We start from the raw sequence: 25,825 nt of genomic DNA on the forward strand, positions 1-25,825 counted from the left end.
GGCAGTTCAGTCGGAGGGTTTTGGCAGAGATCAAGTCACCGATTCCTTAGCCGCTTCGACAAAAACTTTAGGGACTGTCTGAATTGTGGGCGGGAATGTGGTGTGGGAATGAGTATTCCATGGACCGAAAAGAATGATTTAACCACCAAATGAGAATAATATCCCCATTCTAAACAATAAATTTGCTAATTCAAATACTAGTACATGGGTGTGATTATTGTTAACTAGGCTCATTAACCATGATCCAAACACTCCCTTAGATCCACCCGAACTAAGCAATCTCTTTCATTCTCCACTTCAACCAGCCCTGTCTCTAAATACAATGGAACCTCAACGAACTCCATTTATTTCACGATTTTACTCAACTGCATGAAACCATACAAACTGATTCTATTCAGCTTGATATACTATTGAGATAGATAATTCCTTTCAGCTTCAGGCAGTTCCCAAGTTAGCACTGGTCTGCGAGGTAGAGCCAGTTTAGTATAAACAATCCAAGCTCAAGCTGAACTCAAATTACGAATCAAGCTGAAGCCAAATCTGATAGCTACAAGGCTCAAACTATAGATTTAAGGCATATTCATACTGTCCAGATAACAAACTATAACTTTACTGAGTATTGCTACTTTAACAACAAATAACAATTTTTGGTTTGATATATTGGAAAAACAAGCAAAACTAATATGCGCCTCTGACTGGCAGGAAGTCTATAAAGGTACAAGTTATCAATCAATGCAAACGTGATAATATACAATTACATTATGAGCAATTGGTATCCTGGACAGAGTATGAACACTGAGGTACACAGTTTCAATTGTCTGGTATAATTTACAGATATTGCCGAATTCCTTAACATACATAATATCAGAAAGAATTTCACATTGCGTATGAGAGCTTGTTCCTGTAAGAAAATAAATGCGGGCCTCCAATTAGAAACAGTTTAATTCAACAGAATCAAGTTTATGTTGCAGAGTGTTTGTATAAAAACATAAGGTATATAATGTTCAGAAATATAAAGATGTATAGTGCAATTAAATTTGAGCTTTGAGCTCTTACAATGAAGTATGCAGGTACTCATCCGGTGTTAGAGGTTTCGGACCACCAAACCAATTTATCAGAAAAATGTTCTCTATATCAAGTTTAAAGATCTGGAAATTGTGATCCTTGGGCCAGTCTGCAAACCATTAAAATTAGATATGTTGAACAGATAACTAGAACATGCAAAGTGGACAAAAATCCAAACGAGAACAGGACGGGTATTAGTTATAAGATATGATATATTTACCTTCCATCTCAGGATGTTTTGAGAACAGGGCATTCTGGGCATATTCCGCTTCATTGGATTTATTATCAAGTACGTTCAACTGGTCAGCATCATTGTAAATATTAAATACTATATGATGAAAGACTAGCAGGAAAAAATTATCCGGTCTAACAAACTGCTCTAATGATATATATAAGCAAAAAAAAAGTGTAGTTATGAAGTAACTACTGCTCCGTCACCCAAACTCTCAATTTTAATATTATGCTACACATTGACATAAATTATTAACTGTATAAGATTTATGTATGGTGACACAATCTTTAAGACTGTCCAATAAATCAGTCGATAAGAACTTTTACACGTGTTGACCTTTCATGAGATATGCCTAGTCCCCGCCCCCGGTTTATGTCCAATTTCAGATCCATATCCAAGGCTCCTAAGAACCCTGCTCTTGTATCCGCACACGTACACAAGTCCTAGTAGCATAGACTCACTGCGTCTCTTCATTACAGTTCTGCTTTTAAATCAAATTCTTTTATCTAGTTTCTTCTATACGTACAGACAAATTGTAACATTATCTACCTTTATACTGTCTTCTAGTTTGTCATGTTAAAAGGCATACTAGTTTTGGTTTTCGAAATACTAATAGCGAAAACTCAACCTTAACTACAAACACATCCTTCAACACAAGCACATAAATGTGAAAAGAAACAAGATAAATGTATAATAATTAATAAACATATAAAAACTAGCCCCAAAATATGTTATCCTGCACAGATGCAACTATTCTCATAACAGTAAAAATCTTAATCTCCAACATGGTATTTTTGGCCAGAGCTGATTCCTGAAGACAAAATTGAACAGATTAACAATTAGTTTCAACAATACCTTTCCTGTAAGTGTAATTTTTGCACAACTGGGGTTTTCAGGGTCCTTTTTGCCACAAGTTCCAATATTATATTCACTTATTGTAAAGGATGATCTCTGGTCTTTTAAAGCATAAGTTGCTGTTGGATCCAGGGTAGTTAAGTAAAAGTAAGGGATGCCGCTGCCACTATCAGGTTGCCCATCACTAAAAGAAACTACATTCCTGTTTAGGGAGAAACAATCGGGTCACAAAGACCAGAATAGTGGTAACATATTGCTAATTAGCAAAAGACAATTGCAAATTATACCTCGCCAGTAAAACTCTGAAAAGTCGGTAAGAATCATTATTAGATTTTAGGGGAATATCTTAACAATAATGGTCAATCATTATCACTACTTCAAAGTTATTAGATTTGTAAATTTCTCTCATATTAAAATTCTACAATTACAAAGTGTCCTTCTGAATCAGTCTACAAACGTAGGTGCATCTAATCCAAAACTTGTTATGCCAAACTATGTGACTATATAAATCAAGAAGATTATGCCAAACATACCCAAAAGGTGCACCTCCCATATCATCTGCAATGGTGCTGCATAAGTAGATACAACCAAATTAGTTTCATTGCGATGGATATTCAAGCTTTCTGTTTAAATTGCGATATATATTTGTAAAGTAAAATAGGAATGTGCTTCATGTATAATTGCATTAGAACGTCAGCCGCTCTCCTCATTATAATTTGGCTCGGTAAAATGTAGATCATCAAGGACATGAAAGTATTAGAGGTAGCAAAATTAAACACAACCAGAAACCTGACACGTATCTTAATTTTTTTTATATTAATCTGGGGAGTTTGGGGTTTCCAATTGGGTAAATATTGACCCGAAAACTTTTGGTCAGCTATGGCACCCAAAATACCTGAACCAAACCCAAAAGTTAATAATATATAAAATAAATGAATTACATTACACAATTTATACATATATCATATATTTTACATACCATTTATACAATTTTTATTCACACATCTCATGAAGTTACTATTATATATATTTAAAATATTAAAAGTAAAACTATTTAATATAGTTAAAATAATTAACTTAAAATAATTTTCAGGTCAAAATGGGTCAGTTTCAGGTTGAGCAATTACACAATAGGTTGGTTTCCGTTGAAATTTTCAAACCCATTTTGGGTTTTTGTCGGGTTTGGATTGACCACAAAACAGGAAGCGGAGTAGGAAACCCGACCCGACCTCAATTACACGAAATTGCCCACCGCTCAGAAAAACTGATCATCAGAAAAAACTGAGATGTTAAAAATGAGCAATCTTTAGTTATGGATACATGTAAATCGTTTTCTTCTTTCTTTCCTTATGTTTATTACACAGAGAAATTGGTGTCTGAAGGTACTAAACTTTATTCTTTACCTATATGGTGCTAGCAACTAACACATAATGTAACTTATGGCTTATAAGATATTACTACAAACTGCATTTCACAGAACTATCTATCCTCTTAGAAACTTTGAAGCACAAATAACAATCATACAAGTCATGCTTCTTCTAGTGAACTGTGATTCGTGGTGAAAGGCAAAAATCATTTTCCTCAAGTCACTAAACTGTACACCTTGTAGTATGTTGATTATCCAGACAGAATTTCTTTTGTTTCAGTTTTTTTTGATAAAATACATATCAACAGAAAACTCATACTTACCGTGCTTAGGTAAATGGATTAGCTTCTATGAAAAATGCACTAGCTCTTTTTATGGATTCGTTTGAAGTCATTCTGACTCTAAAGTATATTATAATTTTTCATACTTTTAAATTTAATAAATAAATGGCAATCTCTATTTCGATAAGCCTAGTAGCAATCAGACAACTAGTAGCAATCAGTAATTTCAACTGATCGAGACTGTATGAACTTCATTGACTGTCATAATCAAGACTTATCAGTTGCCCTTGATTAGTTGTCCTCTTTTAAACTGATCAGTACTTATTTATGATGATTGTGTTTGTTGGTCTTGCTTTTGCGTTCATTTCGTAAAAAAATTGACCAATTTTTGACCAAAGATCTAAGACTATTTTTATTATTAATTCTAAAAACTAAAAACTACTTTTTAAAATAGATTGGATATACTTTACAATTATATCATATATTCACATTTTTAAATCATATAATATATGTAAGCTTCAGACGAACTCCAGTCAATTTGACCATTCAAAAGTCAAACAAGACAACCAGTTAAGGACAGAGTGAGTATAATGGATTGTAAAAATTTTTGAGTATAGGGTGCCTGATTTCAACTTTTAAGTTGAGAACTATCTTTAATTTGTGTGATAGGTCAAAATAACAAAATAAATCAGAAGTTGGTCGTAATAAGTCATAAGTCATCAGTCATCTATTGTACAAAAATTACTTTTAAGCAACTTAAGTCAAAAGTAATTATTTAGAATTACCCAAAAGTGATGTTGATTGCAAAGAAAAAACTCCACATGAAAAGGATGCCCAGATCATAACGTTTGACCTTCGATCGAATTAAAAGGTCAAGAACTTGCTTCATGCATAAATCAAACAAGAATTTTGGATTGCATCAACAAATAACAATATACATACAACAAAAGTTGAGAGTAAAAGGGAAGAGAGAGAGACATACTTGAGGACACCCCAAGAAGAGTGAGAAACCAACCAACGAGCAAAAGGGGCTGCATCAGCAGGGCGAGGCCGAGATGAAGATGAATAAAGTAAAGGCCGTGCTTTTACTAGTACTCGTGATGATGATGATTCTTGAAAATCCCCAAAAATTAGCAGCAGCATCGCTACTACAATTATACTACTCGTTACATTCAAATTATACACTCGTCCCATCATCGTATGCTTGCTTTGGGATCAACAGTAATCTAGGAAATGATTTATGGAGGAACACAACACTCGACTCCAAGCGCCTCTTTTTTGTATCCGATGTTAGAGAGAGTATGTTTCATAGTACTACTTCTAATCAATTATTCAATTGTCATCTTAAAAATAAAAATAAAAATAAAATACTAATGTATGATTAAGAATATGCTCAAAGACAACAGTATAGAAAATTGATATGCGAAAACTATGATCATTATTCCTTCCGCTTCAAAATAAAATTTTGACTTTTACATGTAATTTGACGTGTAAAAATAATATTATTTTATAAATTATTTTTTATCTTTTTTTTAAGTGTATGAAAAATTTAAAAAATAATATATAAAATTATAATTTTAATGATGAAAAATCACTCGATCTTAATATCTTGAATTCTTGCACAATTAAAGTATTTCTTGAACAATTAAATTAGTTCAGAGGAAAATAAATGCAACTATGTAAAGTTCTTGCATTTGTACAAACTTAGAATAGCAAAATGAAAAGGCAAGAATGATGCAACACAACTAAAAAACTAATAATAGCCAAGAAAGGTTATACAACAACTTTTCAGTCTGTTCTTAGTTCTTTCTTCCAACAAACAACGATTACAAACTCCAAGTTCATAAACATACATCAGAGTTGAGAGTTGATTCTCCTGTCATAATGCTTTGTCTCTACAAAATTAATTACTGTTAGCTTAATATGGTTTTAGGAAGCCAATAAGCATGAGACATGGAAGATCACACATACAAAACATACATCCCTTGAAGGGAATAAAATACTAGCATCACTTGGATGTAGTGGCGTTCAGATCGCTTTGGTCTTCATGGCGGAGACTGTTCTCTCGACTGTAAGCTGCCTTGGCACCCTGAGATCAGTGAACAGTTTAACATATCAAACCAAAAGGAAGGAAATGCATGACGGTTCATGATTTTGTATACAAATAACAAAGGCAGCATGTTAGGTCCAATCAGACGTAGAAGGGGGGGGTTGAATACGTCTTACCAATTTCTTCGATTTAATTTAATTGCGGATAATCTTTGTTTCAGTCCATGTTAAATCAATCGTAAATAAATAACTCCAGCAAGTCGGGGAATATTCTTATATTAGAAATAATCCTCGGGTGCTACAAATTCCAACACAAATGTCGGCTGCAGAGACTACAATCACTCTATTACAAACTCTCGATAAATACGATCTTCTAATTTAACTCTCGAGAACGTGTATAGTGTGTGCACTTACAAAGTGTGTAGTTGTTTTCAAATGAAAACACTAAGCTCTATTTATAGGCTTTCCAACAACTAACCATGGTTAACGAGTTCGTCCTGGACGACTTGAGTTCGTCCTGGACGGATTCGTTTTATAAAAATAACACTAACTCCAATTGAATGTATGAAGGGGCGCAGGTTCTATATACATATATATGTATAACAAAGCTGCGCTTTGAATCATATATATGTGTATATATAAAAGGTCAAACCTTGCGCTTCAGGAAAGTCAATAGTGGCGCCATACAGTGTTCCCTTGTGATGCCTTGGTCAAGAATAAACTGAAGTTGCGCTTGACATCATGGAGAGTGTGTGTGGCGCAAACTTTGACCTTGAGTCAAAGGTTGCGCCTCATTGAGCTTCTACTGTAATACTGAGAAGTGCCTTAGACAAATTTTGAAGGATTGACTCAAGTCAAAGTTGGCGCTTTGACTTGAGGTCAAACCTTGCGCTTCCTTCACTGTGTGTACCCCTGAGAGTTACTTAGAAAATTTCTAAGTGGTTTAAAGGAAGGATGAGGCGCAAACTTTGACTTAGTCAAAGTTTGCGCTTCATCAGTGATGAAGCTTCCCCTGTATTGAAACACTTAGTCAAATTCATAAGCCTTCCAGTTTTGCATAATAATTAAATATACATACATATATTTATAATTAATTGTGTTTAATTAATTACTTGAATTTAATTAAATTCAAATAATTCACAATTAATATATATATATATATATATATATATATATATATATATATCTAATTAATAAGTTCTTTTATCAATGTATTCTGGAGCAGCTTTATTGACTTGATCAATTAATTCGTTGATTAAATCCACTGAATTCTTTCGTATGTCCTGACGTCCTGTGCACTGGTCTGGTTCACGAACGACTCGAACTGAAATGATTCCTTGAATCCTTTGCTTGATAATATACTTGATCAGTCATTCCGGGTTAGATGTTGCTTCGATAAATTTGATTTATAAATAATCAAATTAAATATACTGGAATCTTCTGGTCTTTGATACTTGATCTTCAGGCAATCTTGATAGCAGAAACACATAGAACTTTATTCTTCACTGAGGCTTGAACATGTTAATGAACTTCTTTCAGTGGACGGATGCTCGTCTGAGATATCTTGATTGTCTTTGTCTGTTCGTATCGAATCTCCAACCTGTAGATTCCTGTATTATACTTACGTATTGTTTCCTGTCTTTTGTTGTGTTGAGTTATCGTAATTATATTTACGTTACATTATGCTTTACACAGCACTATTTCTTAGTATATGCAGTTTTGACCCTTTTTCATAACTTGTTTCGTTGGAAATATCTCTTTTTACATTCACTCAAATATGCAAAACAGATTCCGAGAGTTGCATGAGCTCAGTATTAATTATTAAACACATAGAAGAGTCAGACTTAAAGTTTTAGAAGTGGCAAATTTTAAGTTTTTCATCTACTATCTCACTCGGTTAAACTAACGTTATACTATTATAGTATCTACACTTTATTTAAATCTTTGCAACAGTCACATAGAATTATTGTCAAGGCAGCATCTTACTTGAAAAATAGTCCCAAGCTTTTTCATTGCTTTCGCCCGTAGCTTAAGAACATCCTTCGATACAGTGGTATCTTTAAGAACCTGAAGCAGGAAAAAACAAGCACAAAATTGTTTATTTGAGATGCATTAAGTCAGAGTCAGAATTAATAGATATTAATAGTATGGACTTCGGAAATTATGACACTGAGGCTATCAGACATGCTATAAATTGGGCCCAGACATGCTATAAATTGGGCCCAGACAATTTGCAATCTCTACAGGCAGAACTATACATAACACATATGAAAGTCCATATAATAGACATACCATGTAATGGGTTGGAAAAAAGAGCAAACTAATTCTGGACAACGCTCAGTCAAACATTGGTTAGAACCATATGGATGACTTATTAATAAGTTATAGAGTAACAAAGTTCTAGACATCCTTATCCGTTTCTAAAAACCATTTATAGGGTGCAGTGCTGGCAACACCCAAAGTAAGTCATAGCACATACATCCTAAACCACCTTTAATCTCTATCAGTTATGCTTAGACATATATTACTATAATAGCACATAATACTTTTCCGGTTCCATTCAGTACGTAATCTCTAAGCTGAAATTATATAAGAGTTTGCAGATCATCAAGGTCTAAAGTAGAAAAGCTTTCCTACTTAAACATAATATAATTAACCATACATCAGTAATTACTATTTGCTAAAAAAGACAAATTGAACTCACTGCTTGGCAGACTCGTGACAAAGTCGACTCAATATCTACTACATTAAGCTGCCAAAGCGACTGAACCATTGCGTCCTTTTTTGCTTCGAAGGCTTTAATTATGGATTCTTCCTTGTTTTCTCCTTGACTCAACTTCTTCATTTCCTCTTGCATTTGTATTAAAGCCACAGCACCTACATACAAGGAAATGGCGTGGTTGTTTACTTAATTCTAAACCGAAACAAAACAACATCTCTCTACTCTATTGATAAGTATATTACACCTGAAGCCGCTGAAACTTGTGATTTTATCATGTGACCTTTATCTCGTACCCACTCTGCCAAAAATGGAACCTTCATAAATCGCTTATCCTTTCCAAGTTCTCTTGCAGCTTGCCTTGTGTATATATAACCAATAGTATGTAGCATTGCCTCCCCAAAAGCTGAATATATAAGAACATAGCAGAAGTAAATTAGAAAGATGATGCCAAAAAAAAAAGATAAAAAACAATATGGCCACTTGCTGTTTAAATGCAAAACAACTGTTTGTTCTACAGTGAAGCAACACTTTAATGTGCAGGATTAGATTTTAAAACATCTTATTCACTGATCAAGCATTGTGCTGTAATGTGGGGACTTTCCATCCTTTTCTATAGTTTTTCCTCATGCTTTCTTTAGGTCATATTTGTATCAATATACATGTTTCAGAACAATATACTTGTTTCATTATACTCAGGAGGAAATGATGAAAAGAAAGTTAGGTTTTCGAACCCCCCAAACTAAAGGATTACAATATCAAACCATGAGGATGGAAAAAAAGATGTCCTACCAGCTTTAGAAAGATTACGGGATTCGGATGTGGCCCAATTCACAAACTCGTCAGTTTGGCCTATAACGAATGGTTGAAGACGATCTTTGAGAAAACTAACAAGTTTTTCTTCTCTCTCCTTTTGCAATGCCTGTAATTTGTGTGATAAGTTAGTGGTGCCTTATGGTTATTTTATGACCATAGTAAAGCAAAAGAACGGCACCTTCATCTTCTCCTGAACTTTCTGCATGCGAACTTCAGGAACCCCATCATCTACATCAAGTTCTGCAGAGGCCAAAGCCGCCAATGCAAGCTGCCCAACATAATCCACAAATAACTCACTCCCAAAAAGCATACCAAAGACAGCTGAAGGGTCCATCATGGATTCACTAAAAAAAGAGAGTAGACACAACTATCTTATTAAACAGAAAAGTTGACAACAAATCATTGCAAAGATATCCGAGTATCATTATATGTGTGTGTGTGTATCTGTGTGTGTGTGTGTGACGTATATCCTGCATTTAAATCCCTAATGCTTTATATTTCAAATTCACATATCCCCGAACAAACCACCCGTGCCCTTGCATCTTAGCTCCTATATATAATAGTCAAGCTACTTGCCATGCAACTTAATTAACCTTAAACAACGAGCACGAAACTACAGATACTTACCCCTGTACTCCAGACTTTCCATTTTTATCATATGCTTCACGCTTTTCAGGATCACTCAAAATTTGATAAGCCTCTCCAAGTACCTATGTAATGATCCCCGCACACGAAAATTCAAGTCAGAAACACTGTACCAAAGCAAATAAGTACTATTTGTTTTTTAAGATTTTGATGCTGGAGACTTGGTTGGGGTCTTGCAGAACTGTTGCAAGAGCAAGTCCATTGCATAGCTATAATTGGTTGTATAGCTATAATGTAGAACTAAGTTGCAAAATTATCACTCATGCATAGCTATACTTAGTCCTGTATATGCATAAGTTATAGTTGGTCCTATATTTAGGAAGATAGCTATAGCTATCCTTGCCACATTATCCAACCAACTAGAATATGAAGGCAAAATGAATCCTATTCATTATTAAAAAATTAAAATACATGCATTGAATTTGAATGCAGTTGGTTTTACTTTAAAACTATGCATTGGAGCAGCATTGACTTTTAAGACCAAAAAAGCAATGGCTATAGCCATTTAAACTTTATCACTGGACTTGCTCTAAATGAATATTTAAACAGCTTAGGGAATCTTATCCGCGTCTACTCCTCAAATTCATAGAAACATATAGGAAAGATGACATTAAACACAAAGGATTACAAGAGACTCTAATTGTTAACCAAAACAAAGAAAATTAAAAAAGAGCAGATGTAGATAACATATTACCTGGAAATTATGTGCAGCCTTTGGATCTCCGGGATTCTTATCAGGATGAACTACTCTCGCCTAAACAAACCAAGTGAGTGTTTTAAAATTGAATCTAATTAGCAAACCTTTTACTACTCAAGTATCATTAAATAATTTAAACTTTGTAACTGATTATAATACTTTGCCCTACTCAAGTATCACTAAAAAACCCTGTTCAGGCTACATAAATATATGGAAAAAGATTGCAGCAAAAAATCTTACACTTTAGATGAGTAAAAATACATTTGATTTTTTATAGCATAATCCAACTGAACATCAGATAGTTTGTGCAGAATGTTTACTTCGACTTGAGATGAGATGCAAGTGTTAATGAAATAGCGAGAATTAGCATGAAATATTAGTGATCCTGGTCATTTTCTGGTTACAAATTTACTTAAGATTTGAATACACATATGAATGCAATTACAAAAAGAATCACAGAATAATATCACCGCCTAATCCTATCTCTTACATATGTTTATTTTACACATTTTCCGCATTGTATTGACAATTATGATCATGATGTGTAGTAAACAACCCAAACGAACTTTGTCGGAGGCCTTACCTTAGCATAGTATGCCTTCTTAATCTCTGCAGGAGATGCATCCACACTGACTCCGAGAGTATCATAATATTCAGTCTCCTTCACCATAGCTCACCAAGCACAGTAATACACTTCTTTTGTTCTTCTACATAAGACACATATAGGGAAGAAACAAATAATGAAAAAAATTAAATAAACAAAGTTATAAACTTGTTGCTCAAATTTCAAATAAGAACATAGGCAGTAATGAGTAAGATCAGACTTCTTAGTTAATAATATGTAAAACGAAAATCCAACAAGTGAACTGCATGTGAAAGTCAATATACTTACAATGAATGTGTTAATACAAACACAATCAAAGACGAGGATGATAAAATATTGAAGAAATACTAAACTTCATACACAAGTTTCCCTATGAACCATTACATCTAAAACTTACTAGTCACGAACCGTGAATCCATAGGGTGTTAAGATATAATCCATTTTAATCAAAAATGCTGACAATTTCAAAGCATCATATTGAATCTGAGGCAATATTTTTAATTTTGGACCTAGGTTTACACATTGGAAGTGTCATTAAGGCCCAACTTTGCTTCTAATAATCCCTCTGATTATTGGCATACATTTTGAATTGCATAAAATAAAAAATTCAATATCAGTATTAGTTCATAATTTTCACATTTATTAAGGAAAAACTTCTAAATTCTAATTTAACATCAAATGTCTAAAATTTAATAAGGAATATAAGTACTCCCTATGTCCCTCTCATTTCTTTACACTTTTTTTGTGTTGCTCGACACGCATTTTACGACGAATATAAAACATAATTCTATAATTTTTTTTAAAAAAATTTTCTTATAAAACTCTATATATTATATTTTTATTCAGACGAAAAAAAAGTTCAAAATAATTTATCAAACTATGTTTTAACGGCATTAGCCCCCCATCCCCCAACCTGAACAATTGAGGGGGACGGAGGGAGTATTATTTTTTAACATTAATATATGCGCAGAAAAGTTAAATGGCGCTAAAAGTAAATCGATGGAGTAATAGATTAGATGAAAAGAACAGATCAATAAATTCTCTTCTTGTTTAAGATAAATAATTTTACCAAGTCCTTCTCAACAGCCAACACCTTAAAGTATAAGGACATTTTGTACTTGAATATGGTAAGAAGCTTGTTGTAAGAGAGGTCATGCCTCGAGGTCCTCAACACCCCCCCCCCCCCCCCCCAAAAAAAAAAAAACAAAAAAAAACCCCACCCCCAAAATCCACTTCTTAATCTTAAAAAAAAGTTGCCTGTATTCGTGTTGTTGTAAGTTAGTTCATGGAAGCAATAATATTCATTTTGATCAAGTCATATTACAGAATCACAATAGGAAGGTGAATTGCACATAATTCGTACTTACGAGAATTCAAGTTACAAGACAGCCATACGTCAAATTTAGTTATTAGTTATCACTTAAAAAAATAGCAGGATACTCTTCGAGGTTCTCGACTCGAAGGCATGAAGGTACATTTACCGTCCCCAAACCCTAGCGTATTGTCGGTTGGTTTTAACACGAAGAAATAGTAAAATATTGATAATTTAAGATTTACTCTGATCTGATAAACCAAACACGCCCAAGCCATTATCCTAACAAGTTAAACTCCCAAACAAAACTCAAACAGAAAGTGCGATATAATAAATTAATACTAGCAGCTACAATCTTTAAGTATCACACGAAAGAGGGATCCATCTAAGATGAAGAAGATAGATAACAGAAAATCAATACATAATATAAAACGCAAAAAATCAACAAAATGAAGAAAAGGATGGATACTTACGGGAACAAGTGAGATCCTGTGATAGATTAGAGTGTGAGGTAGAAGATTACACAATTATTTCTCGTCTGTTTTTAATGGTTGATCATACAATTTCTGCATCTTGTAATGGGCCTATGGCACCTTTCAATTTAAAACTTCTCCGTGCTGGGTCTTATACTTCAGGCCCGTTATATATATTACAGTTTGGAAGTGGGCACAGGCGATTTGGTCGACATCTTAGATCGCGCTCGTGAAATAAAAATGGGGTGATTTGTATAATTTGTATATTAAGTGGGGTGTATGGATTGGGATTCTAACGCATATTTTTTTCATTCATTAAATCGGAGAGTATTCGATCGGGATTTTAAATTATGCTACAAAATCTGATGGTATTCAATTGGAATTTTAAATTATATTTTAAAATTTGATAGTATTCAATTTAGATTGTTTAAAATCCATTAAAATCTGATGGTATTCAAAATGCTGATAGATTTTTTTGGATTTCATGAAATGATGGATTTTGTGGCATTATTCAGTGTATTTTAAGTTTTTTGAAATCCCACCAAAATCGATGGGATTTTGAAGCATTGTACTTCAATCTTATCAACTCTGCGACATTTTATCAAGAATCCGTACAAAATCAAAATCACATGCAATCTATAGACAAAAACAATCCATTAAAATTTCAATCGAATACACCCCCTAAAAAGTTACTTTATTCGAAATGTAAGAAATTTAAGATATGCTATGTAAACTGGATTTGAGGATGTCCTCGACCAATTCTTCTGAGACACTTCTCAGTTCTCATGAGCTTACAATGATTTGTAATATCGGATGTGTGTTTTTCAAATTTGGGTTTTGGTGAACTAAAGTAGTTCATACTTCATAATCACTATCATGTAGTCATGTACTGGTAATTGTAATATATTAATTTTATCACATACATTTATTATTTATTTTAAACACTACCTAATTAATTAAGCTTAACTTCATATTAAGGGACGACAAGGTACTTAAACACTACCTAATTAATTTATTAATAGACTTAAAACATGCAATAAGAAAATCTTTGGAAAATCATGTTTAAAATTTTTTTTGTCAAAAGATTTATTCTATTTTGTTCCTAATTATCTTTCTAAATGCAAATGCTGAATTGTTTTACTGTTTTTTATCAAATAAAAAAATCAAGGAATTTAAATTTAATTAACCTGATAAATCAAGGGGTCATTCATGTCCACCCGGGTGAAACCCATCTTTGCATTATATTATATTATATTTAAGAAGAAAACTGCCCATGATCTTCAACAAATCAAGGCGGTTAATATGTAATTCAAATTTTTATATTATATTTAAGAAGAAAACTGCCCATGATCTTCAACAAATCAAGGCGGTTAATATGTAATTCAAATTTTAAATTTTCCTTATCTGATGCTCATGTCTATATTCCTCCTACTAAGAGCATCTCCAACGGTGTTGGCTATATTCGTTGGCTAAATTGGACCTGTAAGACATTAGAGCATCTCCAACCATCTAAAACCCTTGGCTAAAAGTTGAGTTGGCATACCTAAAATAAAAAAATTTAGCCAACAGCTCCAAAAACTCAACTCCAACCATGCTCACCTGTTGTCTATAAATTTAGCCAACCTCTTATGGATGGCTAAATTTGTCGAACCTCTACAGGTCTGTAAGAAAATCTGTATGAAGATTGTACATCATTTATTACCATATTGAACTGATATATTCTATTTTAACAATTTAAAATATTAATAACATACTATTTTTAAATTATAGCCAACCAATATAGCCAGTACCATTGAAGCAAAATGTCTTACAGGTTCAGCAAATTTTACATAATGTCTTACAGGTCCAATTTAGCCAACGATTATAACCAACGCCGTTGGAGATGCTCTTATGTAAAATTTGTTGAACCTGTAAGACATTTTGCTTCAATGGTATTGGCTATACTGGTTGGCTATAATTTAAAAATAGTATGTTATTAATATTTTAAATTGTTAAAATAGAATATATCAGTTTAATATGGTAATAAATGATGTGTAATCTTCCTACAGATTTCTTACAGACCTGTAGAGGTTCGACAAATATAGCCATCCATAGGAGGTTGGCTAAAATTATAGACAACAGATTAGTGTGGTTGGAGTGCTAATTTTTCAGGACGTTGGCTATATTTTTTAATTTTGGAATGCCAACTCATTTTTTAGCCAAAGGCTTTGTATGGTTGGAGATGCTCTAATATGGTAACTGATAATTCCATGATCAAATTAGCCATTTTGGTGAGTTCATTATCACTATCATTTACGTCCTGCTTATTTTTTTTATTTTGCCATTGTTATTGTTCTTATTATAATCTTACTAACAGAGATTATGCAGAAGAACTTGGATTCATACACAGCAATTTTGGTGAGTTTTGTTCCATTTTATAGTGTTTAATGATACAAACTGTATTCAACCTGACCCACATGCCTGTCATCGTTGTGTAGATGAGAAGCGTGTTGCATTGTCTCAACATATATCTTCTTCTTCTGCATCAAGATGCTGTAAGTTTATATTGTATATTTCTTTCAAGTCGTGTTGGTTTAGTATTGCAAGTATTGTTAATAAGAACTTCTGCATGTCACTCAGTTTTTGTCTCCGTCTGCGCCACTGTGACTTCTATGATTGTTCACATGTATTACTGCACGGAATGCTCCATGGCGTAACATATTTGAAATGTCTATCTTCCTTCTTTCTTGATGTTGTTCAGAAATGGTTTTGATGTCTATTTTTCCGTTGAGTTTTTGCACACAGATTCTCATGCCGTGTAAACTATTTTAGCTTGCAGGAAAGATGAGTCAGATGTGTTTGCTAGGACTTCTCAAAATGCATAGGACTACTTTGACGAGTAGCAATGACAGTCAAGATCAATGACAGTCTAATGGTGAACCACATATAGCAGATATATTAATGGCAACAACACTGACTTCACTTCGAGTTTCTTCACAATTTTCAAGCAGATGGTAAACCGGAGAAAATTCATAAAGATCGACTTTGGACCGACATTAATGTTGCTTCTGGAGATGTAGTCTCTCATGTGCTGCTGGTATAACAAATCATAATAACTTTGTTTATTAATGTGTTTGTGTTCATTTATTTTGTGGTAGTATATTGACTTCTATTGATTGTTTTTCTGTACTTCACATTGACGGCATTTAGTGATGTTTTTTCTGATGAAATGTTTGCAGGAACCACATTTTATGATATTGATTCAAGAATTAAAGATTGGGCGAGTCTGGGATACAAGTTATGTAGCAAAAAGGTTATTGCTGGCTTGCTGCAAATGACTGATGGGTTCTTTGGGATCGCTCAAAAGGCATACAGTCACTTTGTTATGACAGGGAAGTTAATTCAGGAGCAATGACATTCTGACGTGTTCTTTAAATTTGAGTTCATTCATTTTCTGATCGTATATTGTCTAATATTTCATTCTTAGGCCTACGTAAGATCATTTCCTATTTGATTGCAGAATCATGCATTAACAAATGTATATGAGTATGATAAATATATATAATAATTGCATTGATATATATTTCTTCACAATAATTTTAATATTTTTATATCAGAGATTTTATTCTCACTTTTTTAGTTATCTATTTTTTCTAGAATTAAATAATATATAGCTCTTACAAAGTATGAAAATTAAATAGTAATCTCTGTATCAAGAATAGTTTGCACAAATATATAAGAATGCTATAGATAGTGTTGATTGTAAATATTAAAAAAAAATGTGGAAACATCTCTTCTTGTGCTTTTTAGTTTAGTAAATATGCAATTAATTTAGGAAGATGGTATTTTTGCAAATAAGATCCTAAAAAGTAGTATATTTGATAAATTCCCTATAATAAAACCTCATTATATGTTAATTCACTCCCTGTAAATATAATCATAAAAATCATCATTATTAATTTTTTTGTAGATATTGCCTTAATTGACTTAAAATATTTGGAGGCTATTACTTTATTTGATTTCATTAATTTAATCATTTAGAATCATCATTTACTAATTTACTCGCTAATAATCATGAAAAATCATTATTAAAATTGAATTTTTTTGCTAAATTGGTATATTTGTTTATTATTATATATGGATATAATATAATAAAAAGATTTCACATTAATTTTTTATTAAAATTGTTTAATCATCAAAATTCAAAATCTATTATACGAATTAAAAATGTTACAAAATTTAATTCAATATTGCAAATCATATATATCATAGATATTCTTTTAAAAAATTTATAATGAATATTAATTATTCTTTTTATATTATTTATTACATAAAGTAAATTACATATAATAAGTATCTCTGATATAATTCTTTGTCGACAACCACTTAAAATTCGAAGAAATTGTCAATGAAATTGTCAAGGTGACAATTTCATTGATAAAATTGTTAAGGTGACAAACACTTATATTTTCACTGTTTGCTACACACAATTCTATCTCATCTCCACTGATAATGTTTGGAAATTAATTATTTATTGGTTAATTATGAGAAGTAATTTATATGTTTAAAAATTAATTATCTTATCGTTATTATAAGAAGTAATTTGTAATTGTGATATCTGTTACTCGTATATTTTTATCTCATAATCGATAGCAGGTTGAAATTTACAAAAATTTAATGGAACCCTAATAATTTCCGTGTGCGAAGCACGGGCAAAAAGCTAGTTTGTATAATTTGTATATTAAGTGGGGTGTATGGATTGGGATTCTAACGCATATTTTTTTCATTCATTAAATCGGAGAGTATTCGATCGGGATTTTAAATTATGCTACAAAATCTGATGGTATTCAATTGGAATTTTAAATTATATTTTAAAATTTGATAGTATTCAATTTAGATTGTTTAAAATCCATTAAAATCTGATGGTATTCAAAATGCTGATAGATTTTTTTGGATTTCATGAAATGATGGATTTTGTGGCATTATTCAGTGTATTTTAAGTTTTTTGAAATCCTACCAAAATCGATGGGATTTTGAAGCATTGTACTTCAATCTTATCAACTCTGCGACATTTTATCAAGAATCCGTACAAAATCAAAATCACATGCAATCTATAGACAAAAACAATCCATTAAAATTTCAATCGAATACACCCCCTAAAAAGTTACTTTATTCGAAATGTAAGAAATTTAAGATATGCTATGTAAACTGGATTTGAGGATGTCCTCGACCAATTCTTCTGAGACACTTCTCAGTTCTCATGAGCTTACAATGATTTGTAATATCGGATGTGTGTTTTTCAAATTTGGGTTTTGGTGAACTAAAGTAGTTCATACTTCATAATCACTATCATGTAGTCATGTACTGGTAATTGTAATATATTAATTTTATCACATACATTTATTATTTATTTTAAAATATAATTCTATTAAAATAATATATATTTCTAATTGATAATAAATATGTTTGAATTAATATAATTTATATTGAATAAATTTTCAATAATTAAACACCTTAAAAAATTAAATGAAAATTGATCCAAAATAATTTGGTATGATGAAAATGTTTAAATATAATTTAATTAAAACAAAATGATTCATTAAAATATATTATAAATTAAGTGAACGGCAGGCCATACAGCAACTGAACTAAAAGATCATATCTAAACATAATTAAACTTCATTAAGAGCACACTGATAATTTTGTCAAAAAGAAACAAAAAGAGCACACTCATAAGAGAGGTCGGTGTTTAACATTTGTTGTTGCAGTGAAATTAACAACTGTGCAAGGGGTCGATCGTCAAACAATCTAGCTAGATGCTGGTGCTGAATCACATTGTAATGAGAGCTCACGAACAAGAGGGGGAAAAGTACCGGTCTGCATGATTTCATATTTTCATGTCATTTCAGCTCTGCGCGCTCACCTGAAAATGGGACAGCTGAGTGATAATATATAGATGGGGAAATTTTGTAATTTTCTGATTGTAAATGCTTGTTTCCTCAAAACATAACGTTGTAGTTCTAGCTAGAAGCTTGGAACCATCACTGGATACGGTATCTTTTCGGACAAAGACGTATATCTGCTTTCGTAACGGTTTTATTTCAACAAATATCATGCAAGCAGAGGATTCATTTCTTGTCCAAACAGTCATTACTTCCAAACTTGCAATTGTTACGTTAAATTATTAATATGTCTAAACTTCGGCCGATAAGACTATCTTCTAGCGATTAATCATCGGGTAGGCAATAATTGCAGTAGTATCTATTTTCTTTATCATGTCACACAATTTAAACTTAGGCATAGTGATTCTGACCAATCTATCCTCAGAAGTCAGGGATCTTTGCTTGGATTGGGGGGATTTAAATTCTTTGGCTAACAAATGGGAGTCCAAGCTAAAAAGAAGTGAGGTATCCCATTACACGGGATGATCATCTTTTTTTTCAGCTTTGTAAGTCGCCTCTGACACCTGACCATATATGTGTTGTAAGGTTTCAACTCGATTGCTTTGCTCCCATTATGTTCACATTGCTATCACATCTCAAACAAAGTAGTTTATTTTACTGCACTTGAGCAGTGATATATAACATCATCTGATAATGACTCAAATGTTATATCTTGCATATGTTCATCATCTGTACCTTAACCTCAGTGGACAATGACTTGCAGATTATTTTTACCATATCTTTATTATTATATATATGTATACGCACCGTTTGAAGAAAGTTACAGAAGCCTAACACAGAGTTATCAAGTGGATGGTTTGTGAAAGCAGTTGTGACTTTATAGATTCCTTGAAACTCAACTCAGTGTGGGACAAATTTACTTGGTTGAGACTTGAGAGTGAGAGATATCTACTTCTGTTGTGGCCAAATTCATGCAAATATTTTTAGTGTTCTTTAATACAATACATTTTCTGCCTATCTTGAATCATAAAGATGGGCGAGATCAAATATCTACCTACTAAACCTCCGTCTCCTTTTACATGTCTATATTTAACAGAATCAAGATAACTGTTAAGTCAAGTCTCAAACAACCAAAAACCAAAAATCAAGCCGCTTGGGTGTACCGACTTGCCAATTTCTTGCATTTAAAAACAAGCGGAATGTAATTTTTGAACAAACGAGGAATAAAAAGGATTTCCTTGTCTCCTAGACCACCAGAGGCAGCGACAATATATAACTTAAGTGATCCATCCCCTATTTCCCATTTGTGGTGGAGATAAGATTATTAAGAACTTTAAAGTAGCCTCATCATCAGTCTTCACCACCAACTAAGGAATACAACATGAAGAAGCATAGAATCAATCATCTCTTCTTTTCTCCGTCTCTTAAACAAGCTTTGCCTACTGCTCCCATTTTAATACAGCAATTTAGACCGACCATCAATGTTCACCTAGTAAGACAAATATTCTAAATTTAAGCATTTTGTCATCACACACACAATACTACTACTCTCTTTAGAAAGGTGCATCAAAGTATTTATAATGTCCTCCTACATCATTCATTATTACTTTATACCAATCAATTTTCATATTAAATAACTGTAATGACCTACTAAAATACAAAACAAAACAAGAAATTGAGCTCCACTTTTTGCTCAAGTCATGTGAACCACTCAAATAGTTTGCGTGGTTGGCCACATGCTCTCACTCTGTCGAAACAATTCTCCTAAGCACATATTCTCATCAGTTTCATAAACAAAGAAGCTTGACAAGGGATTTCATCACTTTGTTTTCCCGTGATATATTGTGTGGTCCATGAAAACGTACCCTTAGAAGAAAATATATAATGAACCATCCATTGGTCGCCTAGTCCTTTACTTTTCTATTCGAAAAAATATTCGAGAAATTTAAAAATTATTTTCGTCAACCTACAGTCCAATACATGGCGCAGGCACAACACCCAATTAACTGCATATTACTCCCTCCGTCCCCTGAGTAGTATACATTAGGGGACGGGGACGCCGCACGGACTTTAATGCTCCTGTAAAGTGTAGTTGTGTAATTTATTTTTAAATTTTTCTTTTTCTGAATTAAAATTTAGGTGTTATATTTTTATTCAGAAAAAGAAAATCTCAAATATAAGTTACAGAACTATATTTTATAAGAACATTGAAATGCGTACCGTGCAGTTGAAAAGAAACGTATACAATTAAATGGGACAGAGGAAGTATCACTTTGTCCCGCTAGATTATTTATAGTGATAGAACTATACTCCCTCTGTTTTTTTATATGACGCTTCTTTTTCACAAATCTCAATGTGCTTTGACCGGGACCTTAAAAGTATTATTTTTTAAATTTTCATTTTTTGAATAAAAGTAGGTAAAAGATAGTTTAATTCAAAGAAAGAAAATTTAAAAAATAATATTTAAGTGTCCGGTCAAAGCACATTGAGATGTGTGCAAAAAGTCAAGCGTCATATAAAAAACAGAGGGGGTATTTATTACTCCCTCCGTCCCAAACTAATTGTCCTGTATGACTTTTTGGCGGTCAAATTGACCCAATTTTGACTAAAAATTAAAAATTATTCTTTTACAGTTTTACGGAACTAAAAAATATATTTTAAAATAGATTTGATAATCTTTTCAATGATATAATTTTCAAAATTTTATTCGATTATTTAATCGGTTTTTTTAGTGTGTGCCCATAGGCACATGCTAAGCACCAACTCTCATGAAAATAAATTAATTTGATTGGTAGAATTGGTGTGAATGCAGGGGGCCATCAACATTTAATATCCATCTACCAATCAAAAGTTAATATTCTCATGAGAGTTAGTGACTATTGTGTGCTCATGGGCGCACCATAAAAAATTTGTTATTTACAGGGTGGTATTGGATCATGATTTTTAATAACTTTTATTGACTTTTAAAGTTTAGGTGTATTCAATTAAAACTTTTAAATACTCTTTGAAAGTAAAGATGTATTGTATCAGGATTTTTAAAAAGTCTTTCAAAGTTTGTGGTATTGAATTACAACTTTTAAAGAGTTATTAAAAGTCAGTTGTTATTCAATATATCAATGACTTGGGTGGAAAAACATAATTGATAGACTTTTAATGACTTTCTATGGAAAAATGTATATATTTTTTCAGAAAATTGTCAAGCCATTATTGTCAAGATTTGACATGATTTTATCTTCCCTCAATTAACCAGTCGCTCCTACCTGGATTCATCCTCTGCGAAAAGTCTCTTCAATTCAACTAGGAAATGATCACAATTATGCCTAAAAGGACGGCAAGCATGCTACATCAGTTGCTCAACTCCTCTGTACATAAAAACTGGCTGTAGTCTCAAGTCTCGTCTGTTACACAGAATTGACTTATAGAACAGGGGCTTATCATCTTTCAAGGCTCCGGCCCGTCACTAGAATTTTGTTTTTCAAATTCTATATATTTTTGTTAAAAATTAGTAAGAAAATCATTTTAAATCCTGGCTGATATCAAAAAAATCAGCTATACTTGAGTTAACCCAGTTAGTTTGTACCCCGGTTCCGCCACTGTGCACACACATAATTGATAATCACCAGAACCCTGAACATGCAGTAACAAACTCAAAGTTGCAAGCTATAAACACTAAAAGCAACATAGTTGTAAAAAATGATAATTATTTGTTACAAATATGTTGAGTTGCATGTTTTTCCATCGTAATTTATAATATTTAAGTGTTAATCGGATTATTAATAATATTTAATATTTTAAAATTATTAGATTAATTTTAAAAATATATTGTGAATTAATCGAATTTAAAAATATGATTTTATAATATTTAATAAAAAAGTATTTGAAAGTCATGAATTTGTAATATGATTTTTATTAGAGAGGCTATTTATGATTTTAATAAAAATCTATTAAAGTATTTGAAAGTCATGAATTTGTATAAAAAAAAGTCTGTTAAAGTTTTTAAAAGTCATTGTCTTAGAAGTCATTATTTTTTTTTTGAAATCTTAAGAATTTAACAAGAGTCATTAAAAGTCTATAAAATCCATTAAAGTCATCCTCTCAAAATTTGTCATTAAAAGTCATAATACAATACCAGTCCCTTAATATACAAATTTTTCAGTCAAAGTCGAGTCAAATTGACCATGAAAAAGTCAAACAAGACAATTAATTTGAGACGGAGAGAGTAAAAGATTTACGATACACGTCTAAGTAATAACGTAAAGAAATTAGCTGGATAGAAAGGATATTATAATATAAAAAGATAAATTTTTTCACCAGCAAACCTATTGTGTGTTTAGAAATCTATCACTCAGTTATAATTCTTTTCTTGTACTCACCAATGTTAGGTCCGGATTTTTTAATTTCACTAACATTAGGTTTATATTTGATTATTTGTATTATATTAATTTTGATAATGTGATGTATGTTTATATCTTATATATAGCATTAATAGTTTAAAATGAGTCGTTAAAAATATTAAAATTGAGAAAAATTGTGATTAAAACTCATGAAGTCATCAATTTCGGAATCAATGACTTTAAACAATTCATCCTTCCTAATAATATAAAGTCTAGTTTAATAATGCAATGCACCATTTTGCGGTATTAAAATTTCAATCGACAGATCCCTCTCAAATTTTATCTTTCTCAATCTTAATAACTTTCAACTTATACAATTTTTATAATAAAGAAATCATTTGAGAGGAAAAATTTTATCTTCGATAATTGTCCTCTGTAAGGTATTATTTTTCAAGTATTAAAGTTTCAATCAACTAGTTCACTTCAACATCCTTCTTAAATTTATTTATCTTTTGGTTTAATTTATATCATTCGTCCTCCCATGTAAACTAATCGCAGATATACGGAGTCCTATATATAAATATATAGAAATATGTCGGATCACCAGGACTACCATTATATTTTAATAATGTTACAGAAAATAACATAATGTTAATAATCAAATTCAAACCCAATGTTAATGATTTAAAAAAAAATTGAACCTAATATCATTGATTAAAAATATTAATTTTAGTGGTAATTTTTAAATATAATAAGTTTGACGACTAAATCCATTTTCCAATTATAGTATTAGCCGGTTTGATTAGAAAAGATTTGTCTTCATCAACAGGTCACTCCATGCATCTCACAATCAAGAAATCAAGATCACCAGTAAGATTTTTTTTACCTGACCTCGAGAGAATATTCATCGCATTTCCTCTTGTTTAGTACTGGGCCCCTGGCCTCTGGGGCTGTCTATAACGAAGATACGGACGTCATCCGAGATTGACTAGAAATTAATCAACAAAAAGATGAGACGTGTATATTTAGAACTCTTTTCAGAAGACAATTCCAATTTTGTGTTGTATCTGGTGCTCTAAGAATCTCGGATTTAACCGATTAATCTTCGATGTTGTAATCGGCTGATTCGAATTTGAAATTCAATTAATGCTTATAATTTTTTCTTAACCGAAGTATATATAATAATTTGTTAAAATTAAAATACTATATTACTTTAATTATGAACAATTTAAGAACTTGTGATATAGTAAATATATATTTGTTAATAAATAATTGTTATAATCGAAATTAAGTATTAAATAATATTTTAATATTAAAATATATACAATTTTTGTTCCTATTAATCCTTCCCGTTAATCTCCTATCCGCAATTAATCTCGAATCGATAACTCAACCGATTAGATCTGATTTGTGTACCACTAAAGGGTCGTTTAGGGGTCGTTTGTTTCGAGGAGTGGTATGGTGTTGAAATGAGGAATTGTGTTAAGCTGGTATGGGTTTGTGGTATCATATCTGATATCATGTGTTTAGTTGAGTGCTGGAATTAATATATACAATTTTTATAAAAAAATAAGTTATTAATATATATTAATTAAAAATATTAATAAAATTATTATTGTCATATATTTTTGCACCATTGATTTAATTTAGTATCAAACATTAATATTTCATTACTTAAAAAGAGACAAAAAATAAAAAATAAATGTATTTCAGACCTCCATCTTATACCCACCCCCTCCCCGCTTGGTATCAAAAACCTATATGCTGAGATTTATGGTATGAGTTTTAGATTTTGGGGCCGTTTGGGCGAGCTTAAAATAAGTGCTTCTTGCTTAAAATAAAAAAGTGAAGTAGAAGTTATAAGTTAGTTAAGACTTATAAGTGATTAAAGTGTTTGGGAAAAAAGTAGAAGTCATGAAACAAAAGCTAGGAATCATAGCTTTTTATAAGTGCTTCTCGACTTTTTACACAAACGGTACGAATAAGTGCTTATAACTTAAAAGTCCAGAAGCGGGGCTTTTTTAAGCCCCGCCAAACACCTACTTTGTATTTCTCAACCAAACACCGGGAGTATGGATTTGAATTAAACAAACTCTATACCTGATTCCACAAACCCCGAACCAAATAACCCTAATGATTGATAACGGAAAACCGTGAAATCGACGGGTCCAAAAAATTTAAAACATAATTATGAATTACTTTCAAAACTCCGTAGTATTATTTCAGATCTCAGAAATGGAAAACGTCATTTTGTACTAAAATATACTCGTAACTTAAATATGTAAGTATTATCACCAATCAAACACTCGTTTTTTTATTATTGACCGACTTTAATTTTTTTAAAAATAAATAAATTTATCAGACTCTATTTAAGTTTGTAAAAATATTTTATGATTTATTGATTACGCTTCAATTGACTAAAAATCTTTATTAAACAAATAATTATATTTACAATGAATCTATATACTTTTACTTAATGAGCAATTCTAGAAGAA

General features: G+C 31.8%; 2 protein-coding genes across 3 annotated transcripts; both read right to left on the reverse strand.

Annotated features, from left to right (window-relative positions):
* Positions 1 to 636: 636 nt before the first annotated feature.
* On the reverse strand, positions 637 to 5,178 carry LOC108204972 (uncharacterized). Its single transcript, XM_017374693.2, has 6 exons — positions 4,782 to 5,178; positions 2,686 to 2,721; positions 2,153 to 2,354; positions 1,286 to 1,364; positions 1,057 to 1,174; positions 637 to 901 (listed from the first exon to the last, which is right to left on the reverse strand). The coding sequence occupies exons 1-6, from the start codon at positions 4,994 to 4,996 to the stop codon at positions 877 to 879; spliced, it is 675 nt and encodes a 224-aa protein (XP_017230182.1). The 5' UTR covers positions 4,997 to 5,178; the 3' UTR covers positions 637 to 876.
* Positions 5,179 to 5,534: 356 nt separating this feature from the next.
* On the reverse strand, positions 5,535 to 13,254 carry LOC108205199 (chaperone protein dnaJ 10). 2 transcript variants are annotated; one of them, XM_017375039.2, is made up of 10 exons: positions 13,115 to 13,254; positions 11,309 to 11,432; positions 10,723 to 10,782; positions 10,011 to 10,093; positions 9,562 to 9,727; positions 9,360 to 9,489; positions 8,815 to 8,973; positions 8,553 to 8,725; positions 7,835 to 7,915; positions 5,535 to 5,888 (listed from the first exon to the last, which is right to left on the reverse strand). In XM_017375039.2, the coding sequence occupies exons 2-10, from the start codon at positions 11,393 to 11,395 to the stop codon at positions 5,808 to 5,810; spliced, it is 1,020 nt and encodes a 339-aa protein (XP_017230528.1). In that variant the 5' UTR covers positions 11,396 to 11,432; positions 13,115 to 13,254; the 3' UTR covers positions 5,535 to 5,807. The 2 variants fall into 2 exon arrangements, with proteins under 2 accessions (XP_017230528.1, XP_063941779.1); XM_064085709.1 differs by lacking the exon at positions 5,535 to 5,888 and adding an exon at positions 6,109 to 7,448.
* Between the last annotated feature and the right edge of the window lie 12,571 nt (positions 13,255 to 25,825).

The sequence above is a fragment of the Daucus carota genome, chromosome 1, assembly GCF_001625215.2.
Source record: "Daucus carota subsp. sativus chromosome 1, DH1 v3.0, whole genome shotgun sequence".
Taxonomy (NCBI): domain Eukaryota; kingdom Viridiplantae; phylum Streptophyta; class Magnoliopsida; order Apiales; family Apiaceae; genus Daucus; species Daucus carota.

Bases quoted from the DNA above. Each gene is read 5' to 3' on its own strand.
- LOC108204972 (XM_017374693.2), bottom strand. From the start codon at position 4,996: ATGATGGGACGAGTGTATAATTTGAATGTAACGAGTAGTATAATTGTA. The intron at 2,722-4,781 runs GTATGTCTCTCT...CTACTTATGCAG, and splicing joins TCTTCTTGGGGTGTCCTCAA to CACCATTGCAGATGATATGG. The intron at 2,355-2,685 runs GTATGTTTGGCA...CTCCCTAAACAG, and splicing joins ATGGGAGGTGCACCTTTTGG to GAATGTAGTTTCTTTTAGTG.
- LOC108205199 (XM_064085709.1), bottom strand. From the start codon at position 11,395: ATGGTGAAGGAGACTGAATATTATGATACTCTCGGAGTCAGTGTGGAT. The intron at 10,094-10,722 runs GTAATATGTTAT...ATCATTACATAG, and splicing joins AGGCTGCACATAATTTCCAG to GTACTTGGAGAGGCTTATCA. The intron at 7,916-8,552 runs GTGAGTTCAATT...TTCCTGCTTCAG, and splicing joins TGTCACGAGTCTGCCAAGCA to GTTCTTAAAGATACCACTGT.